The sequence below is a fragment of the Stegostoma tigrinum genome, chromosome 3, assembly GCF_030684315.1.
Source record: "Stegostoma tigrinum isolate sSteTig4 chromosome 3, sSteTig4.hap1, whole genome shotgun sequence".
Classification (NCBI taxonomy): Eukaryota; Metazoa; Chordata; class Chondrichthyes; order Orectolobiformes; family Stegostomatidae; genus Stegostoma; species Stegostoma tigrinum.
In genome coordinates this window covers 102,278,779-102,299,445 of record NC_081356.1, presented here as the reverse complement: position 1 = coordinate 102,299,445, position 20,667 = coordinate 102,278,779, and the positions used below count along the sequence as shown (strand labels likewise).

Genomic DNA, 20,667 nt, shown 5'->3' with positions numbered 1-20,667 from the left:
CCAGGCACAGTTGTTGTTGGTCTCGGTGTGCGGCCCGGGAAACAGCCCATAGAGCATGGAGGCCCGCGTCAGGGAGCTGCTCAGGACGAACCTCGACAAATACCACTGCATCCCCCTCCAGACCTCCTGCGCATAGGCACACTCCAGAAGGAGGTGATAGACAGTTTCGTCCCCCCCGCAGTCACCTCGAGAGCAGCGTGCGGTGGCGCAGAGATTCCGGGCATGCATAAAGGATCTCACTGGCAGAGCCCCTCTCACTGCCAGTCAAGCAATGACCTTGTGCTTGTTTGAAAGTTCTGGCGATGAGGCATTCTGCCAAACGACTTTGGCAGTGTGCGTGGGGAACCACATGACGGGATCCACCCTCTCCTTTTCCCGAAGGGTCTCGAGGATACTACGTGCTGACCACTGCCTGACGGCCTTGTGGTCAAAGGTGTTTCCTTTCAAAAATTTCTCCACAAAGGACAGGTGGTACGGGACAGTCCAACTACTCGGAGCATTCCGCGGCAACGAGCCAGGCCCATCCTTCGCAACACCGGGGACAGGTAGAACCTCAGTAAGTAGTGACACTTGGTGTTTGCATACTGAGGATCTACGCACAGCTTGATGCAGCCGCACACAAAGGTAGCTGTCAGGGTGAGGGTGGCATTCGGTACGCCCTTTCCCCCATTTTCCAGGCCTTTGTACATGGTGTCCCTGCGGATCTGGTCCATCCTCGACCCCCAAATGAAGTGGAAGATGGCCCGAATGACCGCAGCGGCGCAGGTCCAGGGAATAGGCCAGGCCTGCGCCACACACAACAGTACCAAAAGCCCCTCACACCTGACAACCAGGTTCTTACCCGCGATGGAGGGGGACCGGAGCGTCCACCTGCCCAGCTTCTGCTTCAGTTTGGTGATACGCTCTTCCCAAGTCTTAGTGCACACCCCAGCTCCACCGAACCAAACACCCAGCACCTTCAGGTAGTCTGTCCTGACAGTGAAGGGGACGAAGGAGCGTTCGTCCCAGTTCCCGAAGAACATGACCTTGCTTTTACCCCTATTGACTTTGGCACCCGAGGCCAGTTCAAACTAGCCGCAGATGTCCAACAGCCTACTCACCGACCAATGATCAGTGTAGAAGACGGCGACATCGTCCATGTATAGGGAGGTCTTGACCTGAAGGCCTCCGCTGCCTGGGATAGTCATGCCCTTCAGACTCACGTCATTCCTGATGGATGCGGCGAAGGGCTCCACACAGCACACAAATAAGGCAGGAGAGAGCGGGCAGCCCTGCCTGACTCCAGATCTGACGGGAAAACTGTCCGATTTCCACCCGTTGATCGAGACTGCGCTAGCGATGTTGGTGTAGAGCAACCGGATCCAATTGCGGATGCCCTCCCCGAACCCCAATTTGGAGAGGACGTCCCTCATGTAAGTATGAGCGACCCTGTCAAAGGCCTTCTCCTGGTCCAGGCTGACGAGGCAGGTGTCCACCCGCCTGTCCTGCACGTAGTCGATCGTATCCCTGATGAGCGCGAGGCTCTCAGCGATCTTCCTGCCCGGCACAGCACAGGTTTGGTCAGGGTGAATCACCGACTCTAGGACAGACATGACCCGGTTGGCTATGACCTTGGCCAGGATTTTGTAGTCCACGTTCAATAGTGAAATGGGACGCCAATTATTAATTTCTTCCCTCTCCCCCTTCCTCTTGTAAATGAGGGTGATGATGCCCTTCCTCATGGACTTGCACATTTCCCCTGCCCGAAGCGCACTATCGTACACCTCCAGCAGGTCCTGGCCAACCAGGTCCTACAGAGCGGAATACAGCTCGACCGGTAAGCCGTCGTTCCTGGGAGTCTTATTCCTCTCCAAGGACTTGAGGGCTCTGGTCAGCTCATCCAGGGATATCGGCCAGTCCAGCCACTCCCTTGTGCTGTCGTCCTAGACCTTCGTGATAGACGACAGGAACAACTCGGAGGCCGTGCTGTCCGTGGGCTTCGCGTCGTACAGTCCGGCATAGAAGGATCTGCTGATCCTCAAAATGTCGGGCGAAGACACCGTCACCGAGCCGTCGTCCTCCTTCAGCCAGCGAAGCACAGAGCTCTCTTTGTGCACCTTCTGAAAGAAGAAACGCGAGCACGTCTCGTCCTGCTCCACAGAACGGACCCTGGACCGGAAGATTATCCTGGAGGCCTCCGCGGCGAACAGCGAGGCTTGCTGGCCCCTCACCTCGCGGAGGTCCTCCGTGACATCGACCCCCATCAACTGCAGAAGGAGCAGGTTCTGCACCCTTTTCTGGAGTCGCGACAGCTTTCCCCGCCTCTCTCTCGCCTTCCGAACACCCTCGAGGACAAAGAACCTCTTGATGTTCTCCGTCACCGTCTCCCACTAGTTGTTCGGAGACTCAAAGAGGGGTTTCACGGTTCTCCAACCGGCTTACTCCGTCTTAAGCTCCTCGACGTTCTCTGGGGTCAATAGTCGTGTTGAGCTTCCACGTCCCCTTGCCGGCCGGCTGGTCGTCCTGTAAGTGACAGTCGGCCAGCAGGAGGCAGTGGTCAGAGAAGAACACCGGCTCAACGCCGGTGGACCTGACCGAGAACGCCCGTGACACAAACAGGAAGTCTATCCTTGAGCGAATAGACCCGTCTGGCCGCGACCAGGTGGACCTCCGCTGCGCTCCGTCTGCAGGGGTGCTGAAGACGTCGAGCAGCTTGGCGTCCTTCACTGTGCCCATCAGGAATCTGGACGTGACGTCCAGTTGACTCCCCCCACCCGCTGTCCCCACGCCGGATCTTCCATCTGCATTGATGATGCAGTTGAAATCTCCGCCTAGGATGACTGGCTTGGACGTAGCCAGCAGGGGTGGAAGCCGCTGCAGGACGGCCAACCGCTCACGCCGTACTGCTGGGGCGTACACATTGATCAGCCTCTGGGGAGCGTTCCTATAGGTGATGTCAGCCACTAGGAGGCGCCCCCCCCCCACCACCTCCTGAACTTGAGAGATGGTGAAGTTGCGCTCCCGCAGCAGAATAGCCAGGCCTGAGGAGCGACAGTCGTTACCCCCCGACCAGATCGAAGGCCCACAGGTCCAGGCACCGGACCATTTCCCGTGCCTGCCGAGATGCAGTATCCCGCACTCCTGCAGAAACAGGAGGTCTGCCTTGATGGTGGTCAGGTAGGCCAACGTGGACACACATCTTGCGGTGGACTTGACGCTGCGCACATTAATGCTCGCAACTCGTACCCCCAATGTGGGCAGTGACCGCAGTACCCTCCACAAGTCCAAGGTCCAGCCCCTCCATCTGTCCCTTCATGCCCATTGCCCGGGCTACCTGCTGGACGCTCTCCGGGCTCAGGAAACTGTCCGTGCTGCCTTCCGGGTGGCATCCCCCCCGTCGGGAGTATGGAGGCAGGAGAGTCCGGCTCTGGGTCAGGCTGGGGACGCGCTGTTTCCTCCTTCCCGCCTGGAAGTTCCGGGCGGCCCTCCAGGGGGTCGGAGGGAGCCTCAGGACGCCTCCCATCACCTGGAAGCGGGGTGCTGCTTTCCTTCTCCCTTGAGATCTTTAGCTTCTGCTTTGGGCAGGCCCCCTCCGAATCTCCCTCGTCAGAGGACCTCTTATAGCCCCCCTGTAGCTGCCGCTTCCCGCCTGATGGTTGCGGTTCCTGGGCCCGCCGACATGCCTTCCTCCTCGCTTTCCGGACCATCGTCCACTCCCCTGGGTCGCCTGTCGCCGCCTCCATCGACTCCAGGTTGTCGGGGGGGGAGCGGAGCCTGCAGGGGCGCTTTGCTGGCCTCGGGCCCATCCTGCAGGGCTGGGCCCTCCTGCACGACCTGGCCCTCCTGCACATTAGTGGGGTCCTTGCAGGGCCCTGGTGTCTTCCTCTCCTCCGGGGGAGGCTGGCTCCGCATTGCCCCTGCCGGCGACCTGGGCATAGGTGGTCCCCCGCCGTGGGCATGCCCTATAGAGGTGGCCTGCTTCCCCGCAAAGGTTGCAGCTTTTCTCTTGTGGGCAATCCTTTGCAAGGTGCCCCTCCTCACTGCAGTTCCTGCAGATGGTGGCTTTGCAGTCGGCCGCCACGTGACCTGACCTACCACAGGCATGGCAGACTTTAGGTTGCCCTGCATAGGTCAGGTATCCCTTGCTCCCACCGATCGCGAAGCTGGACGGTGGGGATACGATGTTCCCGTCCGCGCCCATCCTCAGCGTCACCTTGACCTGCCTCTTACTGGTCCAGATGCCAAAGGGGTCCATGATGTCGGTTAGGTCCCCTTCCACCTTCACGTACCTTCCAAGGAAGGTCAGGACATCAACTGCTGGCACATGCGGGTTGTACACGTGTACAGCCACCATACGGCTCCTCTGCGCTGGCATCACGAACAGCGGGACAGCGGTCAGTACAGAGAGGGGGCCCTCACCTCCTTTCTCCTTGAAAACCTCCAGGAAGCGCTCGCAAAGCTTGGCACTCCTGAAGGTTACATCGTAAAAACCTCCTCCGGGGAAATCCTGCAGGCAGTAAATGTCCGCAGCAGCGAACCCACAACAGTCCAACAGGACCCTCTTCACGAAGAAGGTGCGGTCCACAGGTGCACCTTCATCCACCTTCTTCACGGAAACACAGATGGTGTTCCGGACCCCCTGACCTGTGCCACGACAACACATCCATCCTAGGACAAACCAAACAGAGACACGCATGAGAATTCCTAGAAGCATGGCATTCCAACCGGAACTCCATCAACAAACACATTGATTTGGAGCCCTTCTACCATCCCCTGAGAAAAAGAACAGGAACTGACATCACTAATGCAGCAAATGGCGTCACCAACCCAAGGAAACCTGAACAGATAAATAGAAAGCGGGACATAACACCAGCACTTCATCAGAGGCTCACTGATGATGTTACCTAGAATGGTGACAAAACGTCTGAAAACTAACCTTCCAGCTCAGCGAGCAAACTCACATCCAGAATCTTTCCTTAAATAAATGGACAAAAAGTGCTCACAAGTACTCTAGATGGGGTCTCACCAGTACCTTGAACAGTTGCAGTAAAAGATAACGAGGTTTGGAGCTGGATGAACACAGCAGGCCAAGCAGCATCTTAGGAGCAGGAAAGCTGACGTTTCAGGTCTAGGCCCAGACCTCCCCCTTACTGAGGATGAACGGTCAGTCCTCAGTAAGGGGCTCACCTTTTTCCCCCTCCACCCACACATCAACAAATACCGGTTACGTCGGAACATCGAGCAGTTTTTCCGCTGCCTCCGCCTCCACGCTTACTTCTTTAACCGTGAGCCTAACCCACCCTCAACTGATCCCTTCTCCCACCTCCAACACAAGCCCTCCTCCAAGACACCATCCCACGGCCTCCTACCCTCCCTCGACCTCTTCATCTCCAACTGCCGTCGAGACATCAACCGCCTCAACCTCTTCACCCCCTCACTCATTCCAACCTCTCCCCCACAGAACATGCAGCCGTCCGCTCCCTCCGCTCCAATCCCAACCTCACCACAAAACCCGCGGACAAGGGAGGTGCAGTTGTAGTATGGTGCACTGAACTCTACATCGCCGAGGCCAGATGCCAACTCTCTGACACCTCCTTATACCGCCCCCTTGATCATGAACCACCCCCGAGCACCAAACCATCATCTCCCAAACCATCCACAACCTCATCACCTCAGGTGACCTCCCACGCACGGCCTCCAACCTCATCGTTCCCCAACCCCACACTGCCCGCTTCCATCTCCTTCCCAAAATCCACAAACCTGACTGCCCTGGTCGATCTATTGTCTCCACCTGCTCCTGCCCCACCAAACTTATCTTCACCTATCTTGACTCCACTTTCTCCCCCTTGGTCCAGGAACTCCCTACCTACGTCCATGACACCACCCAAGCCCTCCAGAACTTCCAATTCTCCGGTCCCCAACACCTCATTTTCACCATGGACATCCAATCCCGATACACCTGCATTCCCCATACATGGCCTAAAGGCCCTCTGCTTCTTCCTGTCCCACAGGCCCAACTAGTCCCCCTCCACTAACACCCTCATCCGCCTAGCCAAACTCGTCCTCACCCTCAACTTCTCTTTCAATTCCTCCCACTTCCTACAGACAAAGGGGGTGGCCAGGGGTACCCGCATGGGCCCAAGCTATGCCTGCCTCTTTGTAGGTTACGTAGAACAATCCATCTTCTGTACCTATACTGGCCCTAAACCCCACCTCTTCCTCCGCCACATTGACGAGGAGCTCGAACAGTTCATTCACTTCACCAACACCTTCCACCCCAACCTTAAGTTCACCTGGACTATCTCTAACACCTCCCTCACCTTCTTGGATCTCTCTGTCTCCATCTTAGGCAACCACCTAGAAACTGATACCCATTTCAAGCCCACTGACTCCCACAACTACCTAGAATACACCTCCTCCCATCCACCTTCATGCAAAAAATTCCATCCCCTATTCCCAACTCCTTTGCCTCCGCCGCATCTGCTCCCAGGATGACGCATTCCATTCATGTACATCTCAGACATCCTCGTTTTTCAATGACTACAACTACCCCCCGCAGTGGTCGAGAACGCCCTCGACCGTGTCCCCCGCATTTCCCGCAACTCATCCCTCACACCCCGTACCCGCAATAATAACCAAAGCAGAATCCCCCTTGTCCTCACATACCACCCCACCCCAACCTCTGGATCCAATGCATCATCCTCCAACACTTCTGTCATCTGCAATCTGAGCCCACTGCCAAAGACATTTTTCCCTCCCCACCCTTGTCTGCTTTCCAGAGGGACCACTTTCTCCGTGATTCCCTTGTCCGCTCCACACTCCCCTCCAGCCCCACTACATCCGGCACTTTTCCCTGCAACCGCAGGAAATGCTACACCTGCCCCCACAGCTCCTCCCTCACCCCCACTGCAGGCCCCAAGAAGGCTTTCCACATCAAGCAGAGGTTCACTTGTACATCTGCTAATGTCGTATACTCTATCCGCTGTTCCTGTTATGGCCTCCTCTACATCGGGGAAACCAACGGGAGGCTTGGGGACCGCTTTGCAGAACACCTACGCTCAGTTCACAATAAACAGCTGCACGCCTCAGTCGCGAATCATTTCAACTCCCCCTCCCATTCCTCAGACGACATGTCCATCCTGGGCCTCCTGCAGTGCCACAAGATTGCAGGAACAGCAACTCATATTCCGCTTGGGAACCCTGCAGCCCAATGGTATCAATGTGGATTTCATAAGCTTCAAAATCTCCCCTCCCCTGACCGCATCCCAAAACCAGCCCAGCTCGTCTCCACCTGCCTAACCTGTTCTTCCTCTCACCTATCCCCTCCTCCCACCTCAAGCCGTACCCCCATTTCCTACCTACTAACCTCATCCCTGTCCCATGACCTGTCTGTCCTCCCCGGACTCACCTATCTGCTTCTTACCTCCCCACCTACACTCACCTTTACTGGCTCCATCCCCGCCTCTTTGACCAGTCTGTCTCCTCTCCACCTGGCTTCTCCTATATCCATCCTCTATCCCCCTCCCCCTCTCTCCCTATTTATTATAGAACCCCCTTCCCCTCCTCCATTTCTGAAGAAGGGTCTCAGCACGAAACGTCAGCCTTCCTGCTCCTCTGATGCTGCTTGGCCTGATGTGTTCATCCAGCTCTGCACCTTGTTATCTCGGATTCTTCAGCATCTGCAGTTCCTATTATCTCAGTTGCAGTAAGAATTCCCTATTCTTATACTCCAACCCCCTTGAAATATTCCATTATCCTTTCTAATTACCTGCTGGGCCTGTGAGCTAGCTTTCTGTGTTTCATGTACAAATAGTCCCAAGACCCTTTCTGCAGGCTTTGTTGTTCCCCCATTTCCAATCCAATGTTGAAATTCTAACAGAAATTGCCCCACAAGGTTTGTTGAGTAAAATTAAATCCATAACTTTACAAATAAGCTAACAAATAACTCACAAGACATTTGACATGGGGAGCAAGGAAGTATTGGAGGTTTAGGTGTGCTTAAATCCCCACATCTGGATAAGTTGTATCCCAGACTGCAACGGGAGATGAGGGAGGAAATTCAAGGTATTCTGACTCAAATGCTAAGTTCCTCTTTGACCACAGAGAGGTGCCAGAGGACTGGAGGACAATTCACGCGGTTCCACTTTTCAAAAATGGTGATGGAGGTGAACCAGGAAGCAAGAGACCAATGAGTTCCACATCAGTAATGGGAAATTATTGGAGAAAATTCTGAAAGCGGGAATTCTCACTTGGAAAACAGGGTTTGTTCAGGGGTATTCAACATGATTCTGTCAGAGGGAAGACATGCCTAACACATTTTGATTTTTTTGGAAAAATGACCCAAGTCTGTAGATGAGAGTCATGTAGTTTATGAGCTTATGTAGTTTGTATGAATGTTAGCAAGACCTTTGACAAGGCTCCACATGGAAGACTGACAAAGAAGGTAGAAGCGCATGGGATCCAGGGTAATTTGGCAAGTTGGATCCAAAATTGGCTTAGTGGTAGGAGACAGATTGTGGCAGCAGAAGGTTATTTGTGTGACTAGAAGCCATTGAATAGTGGCATAGCATAAGGATAAGTGCCAGGTAGTTTAGTCTCTCTATACACAAACTTTGTAGATGATAATGTGGGGGAGAAAAGTGAGTTTGTGGATGACACAAAGATTTGCTGGGTGGATGACAGAGAAGAAGGTCATCTCGGGTTAAAAGTCAAAAATCACACAATACTAGGTTACAGTCCAACAAGGTTATTTGAACACAAACTTTTGGTGAGTTGCCCCTTCCTCAGGTATAACACAGGTGCCCCCATATCATGTCTCAGGTTACAGGACGATATAGAGAGATTAGTCAGACAGGCAGATCAGTGGCAGATGGAATTTAAATGTGAAAAGTGTCAGATGATGAACTTTGGAAGAAGTAACAATATGAGGATGTACTCAAATGAATGACAGGACATTAGGAAGCTCAGAGGAACAGAAAGGGCTTGGGGTGCTTGTCCACAGGCATCTGAGGCTGGCAGGACAGGTTGATAGAGCAGATAAGAAGGGTTGTTTTCTTTTGAGTAGAGAGATTGAGGGTGGATCCGATGGAGCTGTGTACAACAATGCAGGTCAGTGTGGATGGAAACAGCTGTTCCCTTTGGTTGAAGGGTCAGCAATAAGGGCAGACTTTAAAAGGTAAAATGCAGGAGGTTTAGAGAGGATTTGAGGAAAACTTTCTTTACCCAGAAGGTGGTGGGAGGCCTGGGATGGTAGTTGAGGCAGGAAACACCACAATCTTAAATAAAAATTGGATGACCACTTGAAATGTCAATAACATGCAAAGCTATGGGCCAGTGTTGAAAAGTGGGACTAGGGTAGATATAACGTAGTTTTGTCTGTAGCCTTGTCAATGGGCTGAATGACCTGTCTGTACTGTATGATTCCCAACTAAATCCAATCTAATCCAATGATAAGGCCACATAATTGGAAATAATTTTTTAATCTAAAGGTATTCCATGCCATACTATACAATTTGCATTAAAAACATTATTTCAATTGTAATATAGTAGACATGATAGAATACAAGTTTAATGGATGTCAACATTTTAATTTAAAAGGTGTTATGAACACATATAAAAAAACCTGTGTAAATTCATCACATTAAATAATAGCCTCTTAACAGTACAATTTATATCTCCCATCTCTCTCTCCTATGCAGCAAATAACCCATTCAAACCAAAAATTTCCTTTAGGAAGGAATTACACTGAATAGTTCAAATCACTTGAAAAACATAGAGTCAGTAAGTTTGAACTCAATGTTTAATAGTTTAAATTTCTAATGCCCAAAATAAGATAGTCAGCAAGTTTAAAAATGAAAATTTCACAATGATAATGATATTTACACTGATTGATTGCTATTGAATATCTTCATTAAAAGATGCCTTAAAAAACACAGCACTTGATTATATACTGTGTTCCTGGATAGTTGAAGAGAGTTGACAGCTATATTTGGGCAATCAAAGCAAACAGCTTGAGAATTTCCCAAGATGCAACGTGTGCAGATGCAGTTTGTGGAGGTGCCCAGAAAGCATCAATACATTTGTGAATTGCAAACATATGACAATGATTGATAGGAAAGGACACCCTAGTCCTTTCACATTGTTCCACAAATGCTAGTTTTTACAGATTTGAGGATCTATAATTGTATAAATGTTTCATGGTTTTTTGTCATAGCCAGAAAAGAAATGGGCTTAAAAAGACTACCGTTACCTCACAAGACTACAGTCATAAATCCTTCAACAATATCTTCAAAACCCATAACCTCTACAACTTAGATGATCAAGGGCAAAAGATGCATGGAAGCACCACCACCAGCAAGTGCCAGCTCAAGCCAAATACTGATGTATTAAGTAATGGTTCTGAAAGAGTTAATATTGAAGTTGCATTAGCTCCATTCAAGCTGATGTTGTAGCACAGTCACTGTGTGAAGCATCAGGTCGTTTAGCATGAGCTTCTGATAGAGACAGATGTGTCATTTCCTATCCCTGTTAGTTGTAATTATGGCTAACTAGTTCAATAATTAAAACATCTTATGTAAGACAAGTGCCTCTTCTGTTAAGACTCAAGTGGTTTATTCTCTGCCAGTGATAATCAAACAGACCTAATTGAGAAAGGAGATTGATTGCAACAATCTACCACCAACCACAAGTCACCAGTGGTTGGTCCCTCAGAACCTAATACAACAGATTCCATCCTGCTCTGGAAATGAATGGCCTCTCATTCACTGTAATTGCGTCAAAGACTTGGAACTCCATTCCTAACCTTTCCCTAGTCCTGCAATCATCCTTGGAACATCTGGACAATAGGGATACCTATGTCAGTCCCCTGCTTATCGACTACAGCTCCACCTTCAACACCATTATCCCCTCCAGACTGATCTCTGGCTCTGCCCTCTGCAACTGGAACATCAGCTTTCTGACCCACAGCCTGCAATCGGCGAAGATAGACAAGTATACCTCCTCCACAACAACATTCATCAGCACTCGAAGGATGCGCTCTCAATCCCCTACAGTGCTCCTTGTACACCCAAGGCTCTGTTGCCGAATTCTAAATGAATGCCATCTACATGTATGCTGATACACCACTGCAGGAGGATGGATATGAAACAATGACAAGTTGAAATACAGAAAAGAGGTAAGAGTGCTTGGCGATGTACTGCAATGAGAACAATCCTCTCTCTCAATGTTGGAAAAACTAAAGAACTGACTATTGACTTCAGAAAGAATGGAAGAGAACATGCCCCATCGCATCAACAGAGCTGAGGTTGAGAGGGTGGACAGTGCCAAGTTCCTAGGAGTGATGATAATGGCCAACCTGTCCTGGGCTTCCCACAAGTATAAACCCAGATCCATGTAGGTGTGATGGTCTAGAAGGCACAACAAAGCCCCTCTTCTTCCTCAGGTGGCTCAGGAAGTTTGGCCTGTCCACACCAACTTCTACAGATGCACTATTGAAAGCAATACTGTCCAGGTGCATAATGGCCTGGTACAGCAACTGCTTTGCCCAGGACCATAAGAAACTACAGAAGATTGTGGGCACAGCACAGAGCATCACAAAAACCAACTTCCCATGCATAGATTCCATTTACACAGCTCGTTGCTGTGGAAAGACTACCAACATCATCAACGACCCATTGCACCTCGGTAATGCTCTCCTACAACTTCTTCCATCGGCAGAAGAATACAGAAGCTTGAACACACGCGCCAGCAGATTCAAAAACAGCTGCTTCCCTGCTGTTATTAGGCTGATGAATGGACTCTTTAACTTCAAAAAATGCTGATCCTGCTAATGTTGATGCCTCTGACTAAGTTTTTTATCACCCTATGATCTCTATGTCCTTGACTGCTATGATCAGCCTGTACTGCTCGTGAACAAGGCTTTTCATTGTACGTAGGTACATGTGACAATAAATCAATCAAGTCGTATCTAATCAGTCTTGTACCTACACCAGGCAGACTGCAGTGGGTCGAGGAAGCAACTCTCAACCATGTTCTCAAGGCAATGCCTATGTCACTCACATCATACGAACCAAGTAAAAAATAATTACACTACTATGCTCACAAAAGAGTAATCTGAACTGATAATGCTACTGTCTTTGAATCATAACTGCCTGTCCAAATGAGTGATTTCAGCATGTTTTGATTTTAATTCAGAATTTCACCATCAATAACATTTCACTTTCTATTGTCATAGGAACTCAAGATGCATAGATTAGATTAGATTAGATTCCCTACAGCGTGGAAACAGGCCCTTCATCCAACAAGTCCACACTGTCCCTTGGAGCATCCCACCCAGGCCTATCCCCCTATAACCCACACATCTCTGAACACTACGGGCAATTTAGCATGGCCAATCCACCTAGCCAGCACATCTTTGGACTGTGGGAGGAAACCGGAGCACCCAGAGGAAACCCACGCAGACACGGGGAGAATGTGCAAACTCCACACAGGTAGTTGCCCGAGGCTGGAATCGAACCCAGGTCCCTGGCGCTGTGAGGCTGCAGTGCTAACCACTGAGCCACCGTGCCGCCCACAAAATAGGAAGTATTTAAGCTTTTTTTGACAATTCCATTAAGGGGCAATAAATCAGAAGCAACTGTTCAACTCTGAACTGCAGCTGTTTGTGAGCTTCCCTACCTCAGCAGTCAGTCTCGATGTGTAATGCTCCAGTAACAAACAACGGGATCCAGTGAAAACAAATGGATGTATTTTCGTTTTGATCTGGCTGCCCTATGGAATTAGTGGCAGCAAATTAACATGACACAAGGTCCAGCCTGCCTTGTTAAAAAAAAGTTCTTTTAGTAATTTTTTTTTGGTTGTCTAAGTTTCATGTCATTACTGACTGAACAACTCCTGCCAATTTCATTCATTAGATCTTTAACAGAGTGAGGGAAAGGTGACTTTGATAATCACTAGTCTGACGCCTGGCAACGGAACAAATTGAGAGTGTCTGCTGCCAGAGGCCTACAGCGTCAACAGGATCAACCTCGACAGTAGAAAATCAATCAGATAACAATACCTGCAGAGCATAGCCAACATTGAGTCCTCAGGTAAACAGCCTGCATTGTAATATGTGGGAGGAAAGGAACGAGACAGAAATACACCAGACAAGAAGGAGAGATGGCATGAAAAGGGGAAAGAGAAAACAGCAATTAAAAAGAACAGAATAACAAAACTCTACAGAGACTTGGAAGGGAAATGGAAAAATAGTTTAGAAGGAACAATGCATTCAAGAAAAATATAAGAGAAAAAATTAGATGGGTGAGAAAGGGAACAGAGAAGTCTCAAGGAGTATAATTTTAAATAAAAAGGTGGAGACGGTGAAATAAAAGGGGAAGAGAAATACAATTCAGATTTCATGCACATAGTTGGGGATAGGGTATGAGAAATCATATCGATGGGCTGCATCCAAAACAACAATACAGTGTCCTCCTGCCAGGTGAGGGGGTCATGGTCGTGTTACTGTGTACTGTCCCTGCTCCCAGCCAGTCCCACCAGCCTGTCACGACTAAGGCTCAATTAGCGACTGATTGTAAAGACTACCTGCAAATACATTTAGGAAGGCAGGAGTTCAGGCAGCGACAGAGTGGATACTCACCAAGGAGCAGCTGTCATTGTGTGGGTTAAAGGGCTTTCCGCAATGCATTTCAGGGAGACAGAGAAGCTACATCAAAAGGTTAGCAAACAGAGGGGCTGCCTTCATGTTTGCCAATCTCAACCTTTCCAATGTATTCAACACCACAGTTGACTGTTTATCCAGATATCATTCAAATCAGTACTGACTGAAAAATGGCAATACCAGCAGCTAACCAACAGCCCCATGCTTTGACAACGACTCCCTGCATACCCTCCTCCAACGTGTGATTGAACATCAGGAGGCTGTTCGTCCATGTGATTGGTAAAGGAGGCATCTCCACAGACCAAGAAAAACTGGATGCAAGTAATTAATTATGAGATCTTCCTTAAGATTTTGCTTCAATGCTGTAAAACAGTGAACAACCTTCACCATTCTGCAAGGGTGAGTGAGAATCCAAACTCTCGATATGGACATGCACCTCCAGTAGGATCCACATGTATTGTGAGTGAGGGTTTCAACCAGGAATATGGACTGTGAGGTTCTGCACTATAAGAATGCAAACTCAAAGAGCCTCAGTAACCCTGCCTGGCTGTCAGAGCATGCGTGTGAGAGTGGGAAAGGCTGGATAGCACAGGAACATGAAAGCCCATGGGAACCACTTGAGTCAAACTGAACACTCAAGTTAATACATAAGCACTTCCTTTATTCATTTTTGATTTGTTATTCGAAAATTGCTGTTTAGTGATATATATAGATGTAATAAAAGCTAACAAGTAGATTAGGCAGCATGTTGGTTCAGTGCTTAGCACCTGGGACTGGGATTCAAATCCAGCCGAGCGGAACTGTCTGCGTGGAGTCTCCCCATTTGAATGGATTTCCTCTGGGGGCTCCTGTTTCCCGACACAGTCCAAAGATGTGCAGGTTAGGTGGACTGCCCAAGCTAAATTGCCAATGGTGCAACGGTTGGGTGGTTATTCCATGGCAAATGCAAGGTGTGTCAGTCTGGGTGGTATACTCTTCAGAGGATTGGGATTCAATGAGCTGAACAGTCTCCTTCCACACTGTAGGGATTTTATGATTCTAATTGAGCTTTCTTTAGAAAGCATCTTATAAGCTTGACAAACGTCCTGAAGAGCTAGCTAGCTAAGAAACCAGTGACCTGATGGCTGGCAGTAATTTGAGTGTGCCTATGCACCCTGCCTTCAGGGTAGGTGTTTCTCCTTGACCAGCTTGGCACACAGTAATCTTCAGAACCTTCTGGCACTTCAGCCTCAACATGTCCTGCAAGAGGCTGGCAACAAGATGCCGCCACTCTTGGCTAGCACCCCTTTTCTCCCTTCTCTTCTTTCTTTCCTATTCACTTGAGGAGGTTCCACCAGGCTGCATTAGTCCCAATGCCCCAGCTTCCTCTGACCTTGTGTCAGCACACCCTGTGTGGGTCCTTCTACGGCTGAAGATTCTTCAGAGGATTCCTCTTCAGAAGTGTGCCATACATTTTCCAATAACAGTTCCTTCTCCTCACATACAGCTTCAAAAGCAGCCCCAACTCTTCACACAGACCTCCTCAACTGTCTTAATATCCTGACTGTGTGCTTCAGAACCAACCCTACTGTGCAACTCTTAAGTCAATGCCAAGATGCATGGGGATCAAGTCGGGGGGGGGGAAGTTAAATAACTTGCAAGATTTAATTGGCCTTTATTGGAAACTGGGTGGGTTTTTGAAGTTGGCCCCTGCATGATTAATACACAGTTGCACTTAAGCATCAACCAGACCCAACCCTGTCATGATAGTTTATCAGGGGCATTAGATTCTGCCCCATGATGTGATAAGGTTCTAATCTTGCACATGTGGGGTATTGAAACTATGAGTGTTTTCTCCTGTGAACGTCTTCCCATGATGGTGCCTTCAGCGTTCCCCTTTGGTAAAATAACTTACAGTGGAATGTAAGTACTCATACCATTAAAATTCTGAAAGTTCACATTAAATGGATCGGTGACACGTTCTGGCAGTGCAGCATTTTAGGAAGGAGACTTACCTATCTCTCAAACGTATTAGACAGCCTCACTTAGAAGAAAATTCAACAAAGTCCATGTCACAGTTAAGTAGCTGACAGGAATTCCAGCGTCTATTGCTTTTGCAGTGTTCTGGTGTCATGATGTGAAGAACACTAAGATTGTTACAGTGCAGTTTCTGTATAATAAATTTGAAGGTACCAATTGAAATCTGTCACTACATTAAATCAATGACAATTCAAACACCTTCAACTTGGAATGTTTCAACCTTGGACACTTTCAGAGGAACTTTAAGAACTTATGAAAGTAAGCCATTCAGCCCCTCAAGCCTGCTCCACCATTTGATACGATCATGTCTGATTCAGCCCTCATAGTGCCCTTTATGCCATTAAGAATCAAACATTTATCGATCTCTCCTTTAAACACACTCGAAGATTGAACTTCCATATTCTGCTGGAGTACAGAATTCCAAAAGATTCACAACTCTGAAATACTTCTCTGCATATTGGTCCTAAACAACATACCCTTTATTTTAAATTGCTCCCTCTTGTTCTAGTCTACCCAACCAAAGAAAATATCTTACCTGCATTTACCCTCCCTATCCATTTAAGTATTTTGTTAGTTTCAATGAGATCACCTCTCATTCTCCAAAACGCTAGAGAATACAGACTCAGTTTGCCCAATATCTCTTTCTACAACAATCCTGCCATCCCAAGAACAAGTCCAGTGAGCCTTCATTACACTCCCTCTATGGTAATAATATCTTTCCTGAGGTTAGGTGATCAAAACCAGATGCACTACTCCAGGTGAAGTCTAACCAAGCTTCTACACAATTGAAGCATTGTATATACTGCTTCTGTACTCAAATGCACTCAAAATAAAGGCTACTTTTTCATTCATCTTCCTTGCAGGATCTGCATGTATGCCATGCGACTTACTGACAAAGACACCTGGGTCTCTTGGTATTTCTACACTCTCCCAACTTCAAAAATGAAATACAGACTCTAAGAGATGTAGATTATTAAACCCTTTGAGCCTGCTCAACAATCCAATATGACCACGGCTGATCCTCTATTTCAATGCCATATTCCTGCTTTCTCTCTCCACCCTTTAATATTTTAAAATCTTGAAGTTTATCAAACTCTTTCTTGAATATACTCTTTGACCTGGCCCCCACATCCTTCTATGATGACCTTCTGAGTGAAGAAACATTTCCTCCTCTCATCCCTAAATGGTCTACCCAATTTCTTGAGACTTATTCTTCTGGTTCGAGACTCCCCAGCTAAGGAAAACATCCTCCCTGCATCTGGTCTGTCCAGCCCTGTTAGAATTTTACACATTTCAATCATATCCTCTCTCATCCATCTAAACTCCAGTGAATACAGGCCAGTGGAATCTATCTCTCATATGACAGTCCTGCCATTTCTAACATCAGCCTAGTAAGCCTCTACTGCACTCCCTCTATTGCATGTATAGACATTCCTAGAAAGGGAAACCAAATCTCACGTGTGATCTCACCAAGGCCCTGTATAACTGCAGTAAGACATCCCTACTTCTGAACTAAATCCTCTTGTAATGAAGGCCAATATAAATATTTTCTAATCAATCAATCTGCTCATACATGTTATTATACACCTGTGGAGCAGGGAATTTGAACCCCAGCCCTCCTGATCCGGAGCTCCAGACATTACCATTGCTATCAGCATACTGTTTGCCGTGCTAATTGTTTTTTGCACCTACATGCCTACTTTCACTGATTGATGTACGAGGACATTCAGATTCCTTTTCACACCTACATCTCTCAATAGATCAGCATTGAAATTTCCAGTTTCCAGATTGGAAAGTAGCAAATATGGGGGACAAATTCTTTACACAGAGAGAAGTTTGTGTGTGGAACGAATTTCCAGAGGAAGTGGTGTCTAAGGGTTTAACGTTTAAACAAAATTTGGGGGGTACGTACATGCATTAAAAAACAAATGTTTGGAGAGATATGGGCCAAGCACAGGCAAGTGGGGCTAGTTTAGTTTGGGATTATGGTCAGCATATTCTGGTTGGACCAAAGGGCCCATTTTCGTGCTCTATAACTCTATAACTCAATATAACTCCCACGCAAGAGGGGTGGGAGCAGGAAACTACACCAGAAAAGGTATCATTTCAGAAGTATTCTACACATCAGTTCCTCTCACCAAAGTGGATAATCTCACATTTTTCCACATTATATTCCATCTGCCATTTTTTTTCCCCACTAACTAAGGCTATTTAAATCCTGCTGATGCTGCTTTACATATCCCTCAGAACATGTTTTGCTGTTTTGAAATACATTTCGTCCCCACATCCAAATCATTAATGGAAATTGTGAGCTGGGACCCAACTGATTTGTGCAATACCCGACTTGTCACAGCCCGAAATGCCCTGTCAATTCCTACTCTCAGTTTTCTGCTCATTAGCAAATCATTAATCCATACAGTACATTACCTCTGATTCTGTATGCCTAAATTTTGCAGACCAACCTCCTTCGTCTTACATTTTTACATTTCCTATGCATACTTTCATGGTACCAAAAACTAATTACTATATTTTGTGAAAACATCTCTCTACCCTTAATAACAAAATAAACTGGATACAGTGTACAGCAGACTCATTGTCAATACCGTGCAGTAAACAAACAACAATTTTTTATTGCAGTTATGTTAGAAATATGAAGTTCCTTAGTAAAATTGGTTAAAATGAGTACAACACATTTTCTAATCAACAACAGCATTTATTTAAAGTAGGAAAATCTGTTGTTCACCATTGGCAGTGACACCCCCCACCCCCAAATATCCAAGTAAACAGTTATCATTCTGCTGACTCTGTAGTGATAGTAGGTATCATTTCTGCTTTTGACAGGACAGATTAGTTTACCATTGTCTGCTTTCAATGGGTATACCATATACAACGGCAATCAAATATTCACATCAACATTCATTTGTTTTGCAGGAAAATGCTTCGTAAAACTTAGTAGCATTCAGTTTTAACACTTTTTTCCAGTGATGTGGATGTGCCACATTTGTTGTTTAGTCTGACACTCTGGTGGATCTTATCTCTGAAGCACTGCAGTCCTTGTGCTGTTAGCGCTTTAAGTGGTAGATTTTCATCCAATTGCAATGGAAGAGCAGTGGTGTGTGTCTAAATCAGAATGATGGGTGTCACGGAGGTGACAGCACACTATTGCTGCTGTCATCTTTCCTGGTGATAAAGTTTGCACTGGAAGGGACTGTTGAAGGGAGTTGGGCAAGTTACTATGGTACATGTTGAAGGAAAATGCATTCTGCAACTACCAATACAAAGGTAGCGAGATTTTGTTCCCAAACATGGATTTTTAAAAATTCATTTGTGGAAGTAACCTTCGCTGGCTGGGTCTATCCCTGTTCACCATGGAGAAGATAGTGGTGACTTGCCTTCCCAAACATCAACGGTCTGTTCAGTATAGGTACAAAAAATTAAAATATTCTGATCTGGGTGCTGCTGAGCATCTTTAAAGGTCAGTAACCCAATCACATCAATTTAAGATAATTAGAAAAAATCTGGAGGTGTTGGGGGGAGCAGGGCAAATTTATATTTTATTTAAACAGTTTTGTACTGTCTGAAAGCATGGTGCAAAGAGATCTACTAGTTATATCACCAGGACAGATCTTGATAACCAGGTTTACTTAGCAGATGTGTAGATCTACGTCAAGGCCTTCATTAATCATAGGCCTTGGAACACGCCAAGCTCAGCATCCCTTGTCTGGTAAATGTGTGCTAATGCAGACAATGTAGTGGTGACCAGTCTTTGTCATATCCAGGCTGCTCAGATTGGTTTATATAGCAATTGCGTGAAATATGTTTACATGGACCCTTGAAATGATTAGTGCAGACAGAGTAATTTGAAGTCTTCTGTGGCAAACCTGATCCATTAAGTAACTACTTTGCTGTTTTTCCTGAACAATCAAGTCAGTGGCAGGGCTGTTCGTGTTTCTCATTTGACTAACCCACCTTATCAGTATTTCTTTCAATTACAAAAGCTGGCTTCAGTCACTTCCAGGAGCTCACATTCTGCTGAAGTTTTGGCTCTTTCTTCACCTACATCAGCAGAGTAGTGGAGAATGTTATACACCACACCGACTTCCTTTCTCTTCAGGTACTAGTACGAACATTTTCAAGGACAGGTTTGCTACAATTCAATTTACATTCCCTTGAATATTTATATAGTGTCTCATTTTATGCAAGGCAATGGTATATTGGTTTTGTCTCTCAATTAATAATTCAGAGATCCACAGTCCCACTATGGCAGGTAGTGGCATTTGAATTTTTTAAAAATCTGGAATTAAACATCTAATAATAACCATGAAGCCATTGTCAATTGTTATAAAAGCCAATCAAATTCACTAATGTCCTTTAAGGAAGAAAATCTGCCCTGCAAGCAGGACAGATGTGCAGAAATGGTGGCATTAGTAAATGACAAGGAGTAAGTTACCTACGAGTCTTCAACATTGACTCCAGACCCCTAGAAGTCTCACTGTATCAAGTCAAAATTGGTAACAAGACTTACTGCTAATTGCCATACACTCAGGTGGTGAATCAATAGTTCTCCATGTTGAACATCACTGAGGAAAGCACTAAAGGTGGAAAGGGCACAGAAAGTATTCTGGGTGGAAGACTTCAATATCAATCACCCAGAAGTGGCTCAACAATACCAATACTGATCAAACTGGTCAAGTCCTACAAACATATCTGCTAGACTGTGCGTGTAGCAGGTGGTGAGGGAACTAAGAGGGAAAATACATACTTGATCTCATCCTCAACAATCTGCCTGCCTGCCACTGTCTGTGACAATATTGGTAAAAGTGACAACTGCACAATCCTTGAGGAGGCAACATCCCACCTGCTCATTCAGGAAATCACTGTGTTATGGTGAACTATTACCATGCTAAATGGGATAGATTTTGAAGATATCTAATAACTCAAGATCAGGCATCCATGAGGCACTGTGGACCATCTGCAGCAGCTGAATTGAACTCCAAACACAATCTGCAAAC

The 20,667-nt window shown here is 47.1% G+C and overlaps 1 protein-coding gene across 3 annotated transcripts in view; it reads right to left on the bottom strand.

Annotated features, from left to right (window-relative positions):
* The window catches only part of LOC125451244 (isocitrate dehydrogenase [NADP], mitochondrial-like), an 82,310-nt gene that overhangs the window by 53,058 nt on the left and 8,585 nt on the right, over positions 1-20,667 (bottom strand). The window contains exon 2 of one of the 3 annotated variants that reach the window (XM_059644792.1): positions 4,399-4,647. The exons of the other annotated variants lie outside the window; for them this stretch is intronic. Within the exon in view, the coding sequence (XP_059500775.1) occupies positions 4,399-4,642 (244 nt within the window). The 5' untranslated portion in view covers positions 4,643-4,647. The remainder of the gene's footprint in view (positions 1-4,398; positions 4,648-20,667) is intronic. 3 annotated transcript variants of the gene reach the window in all.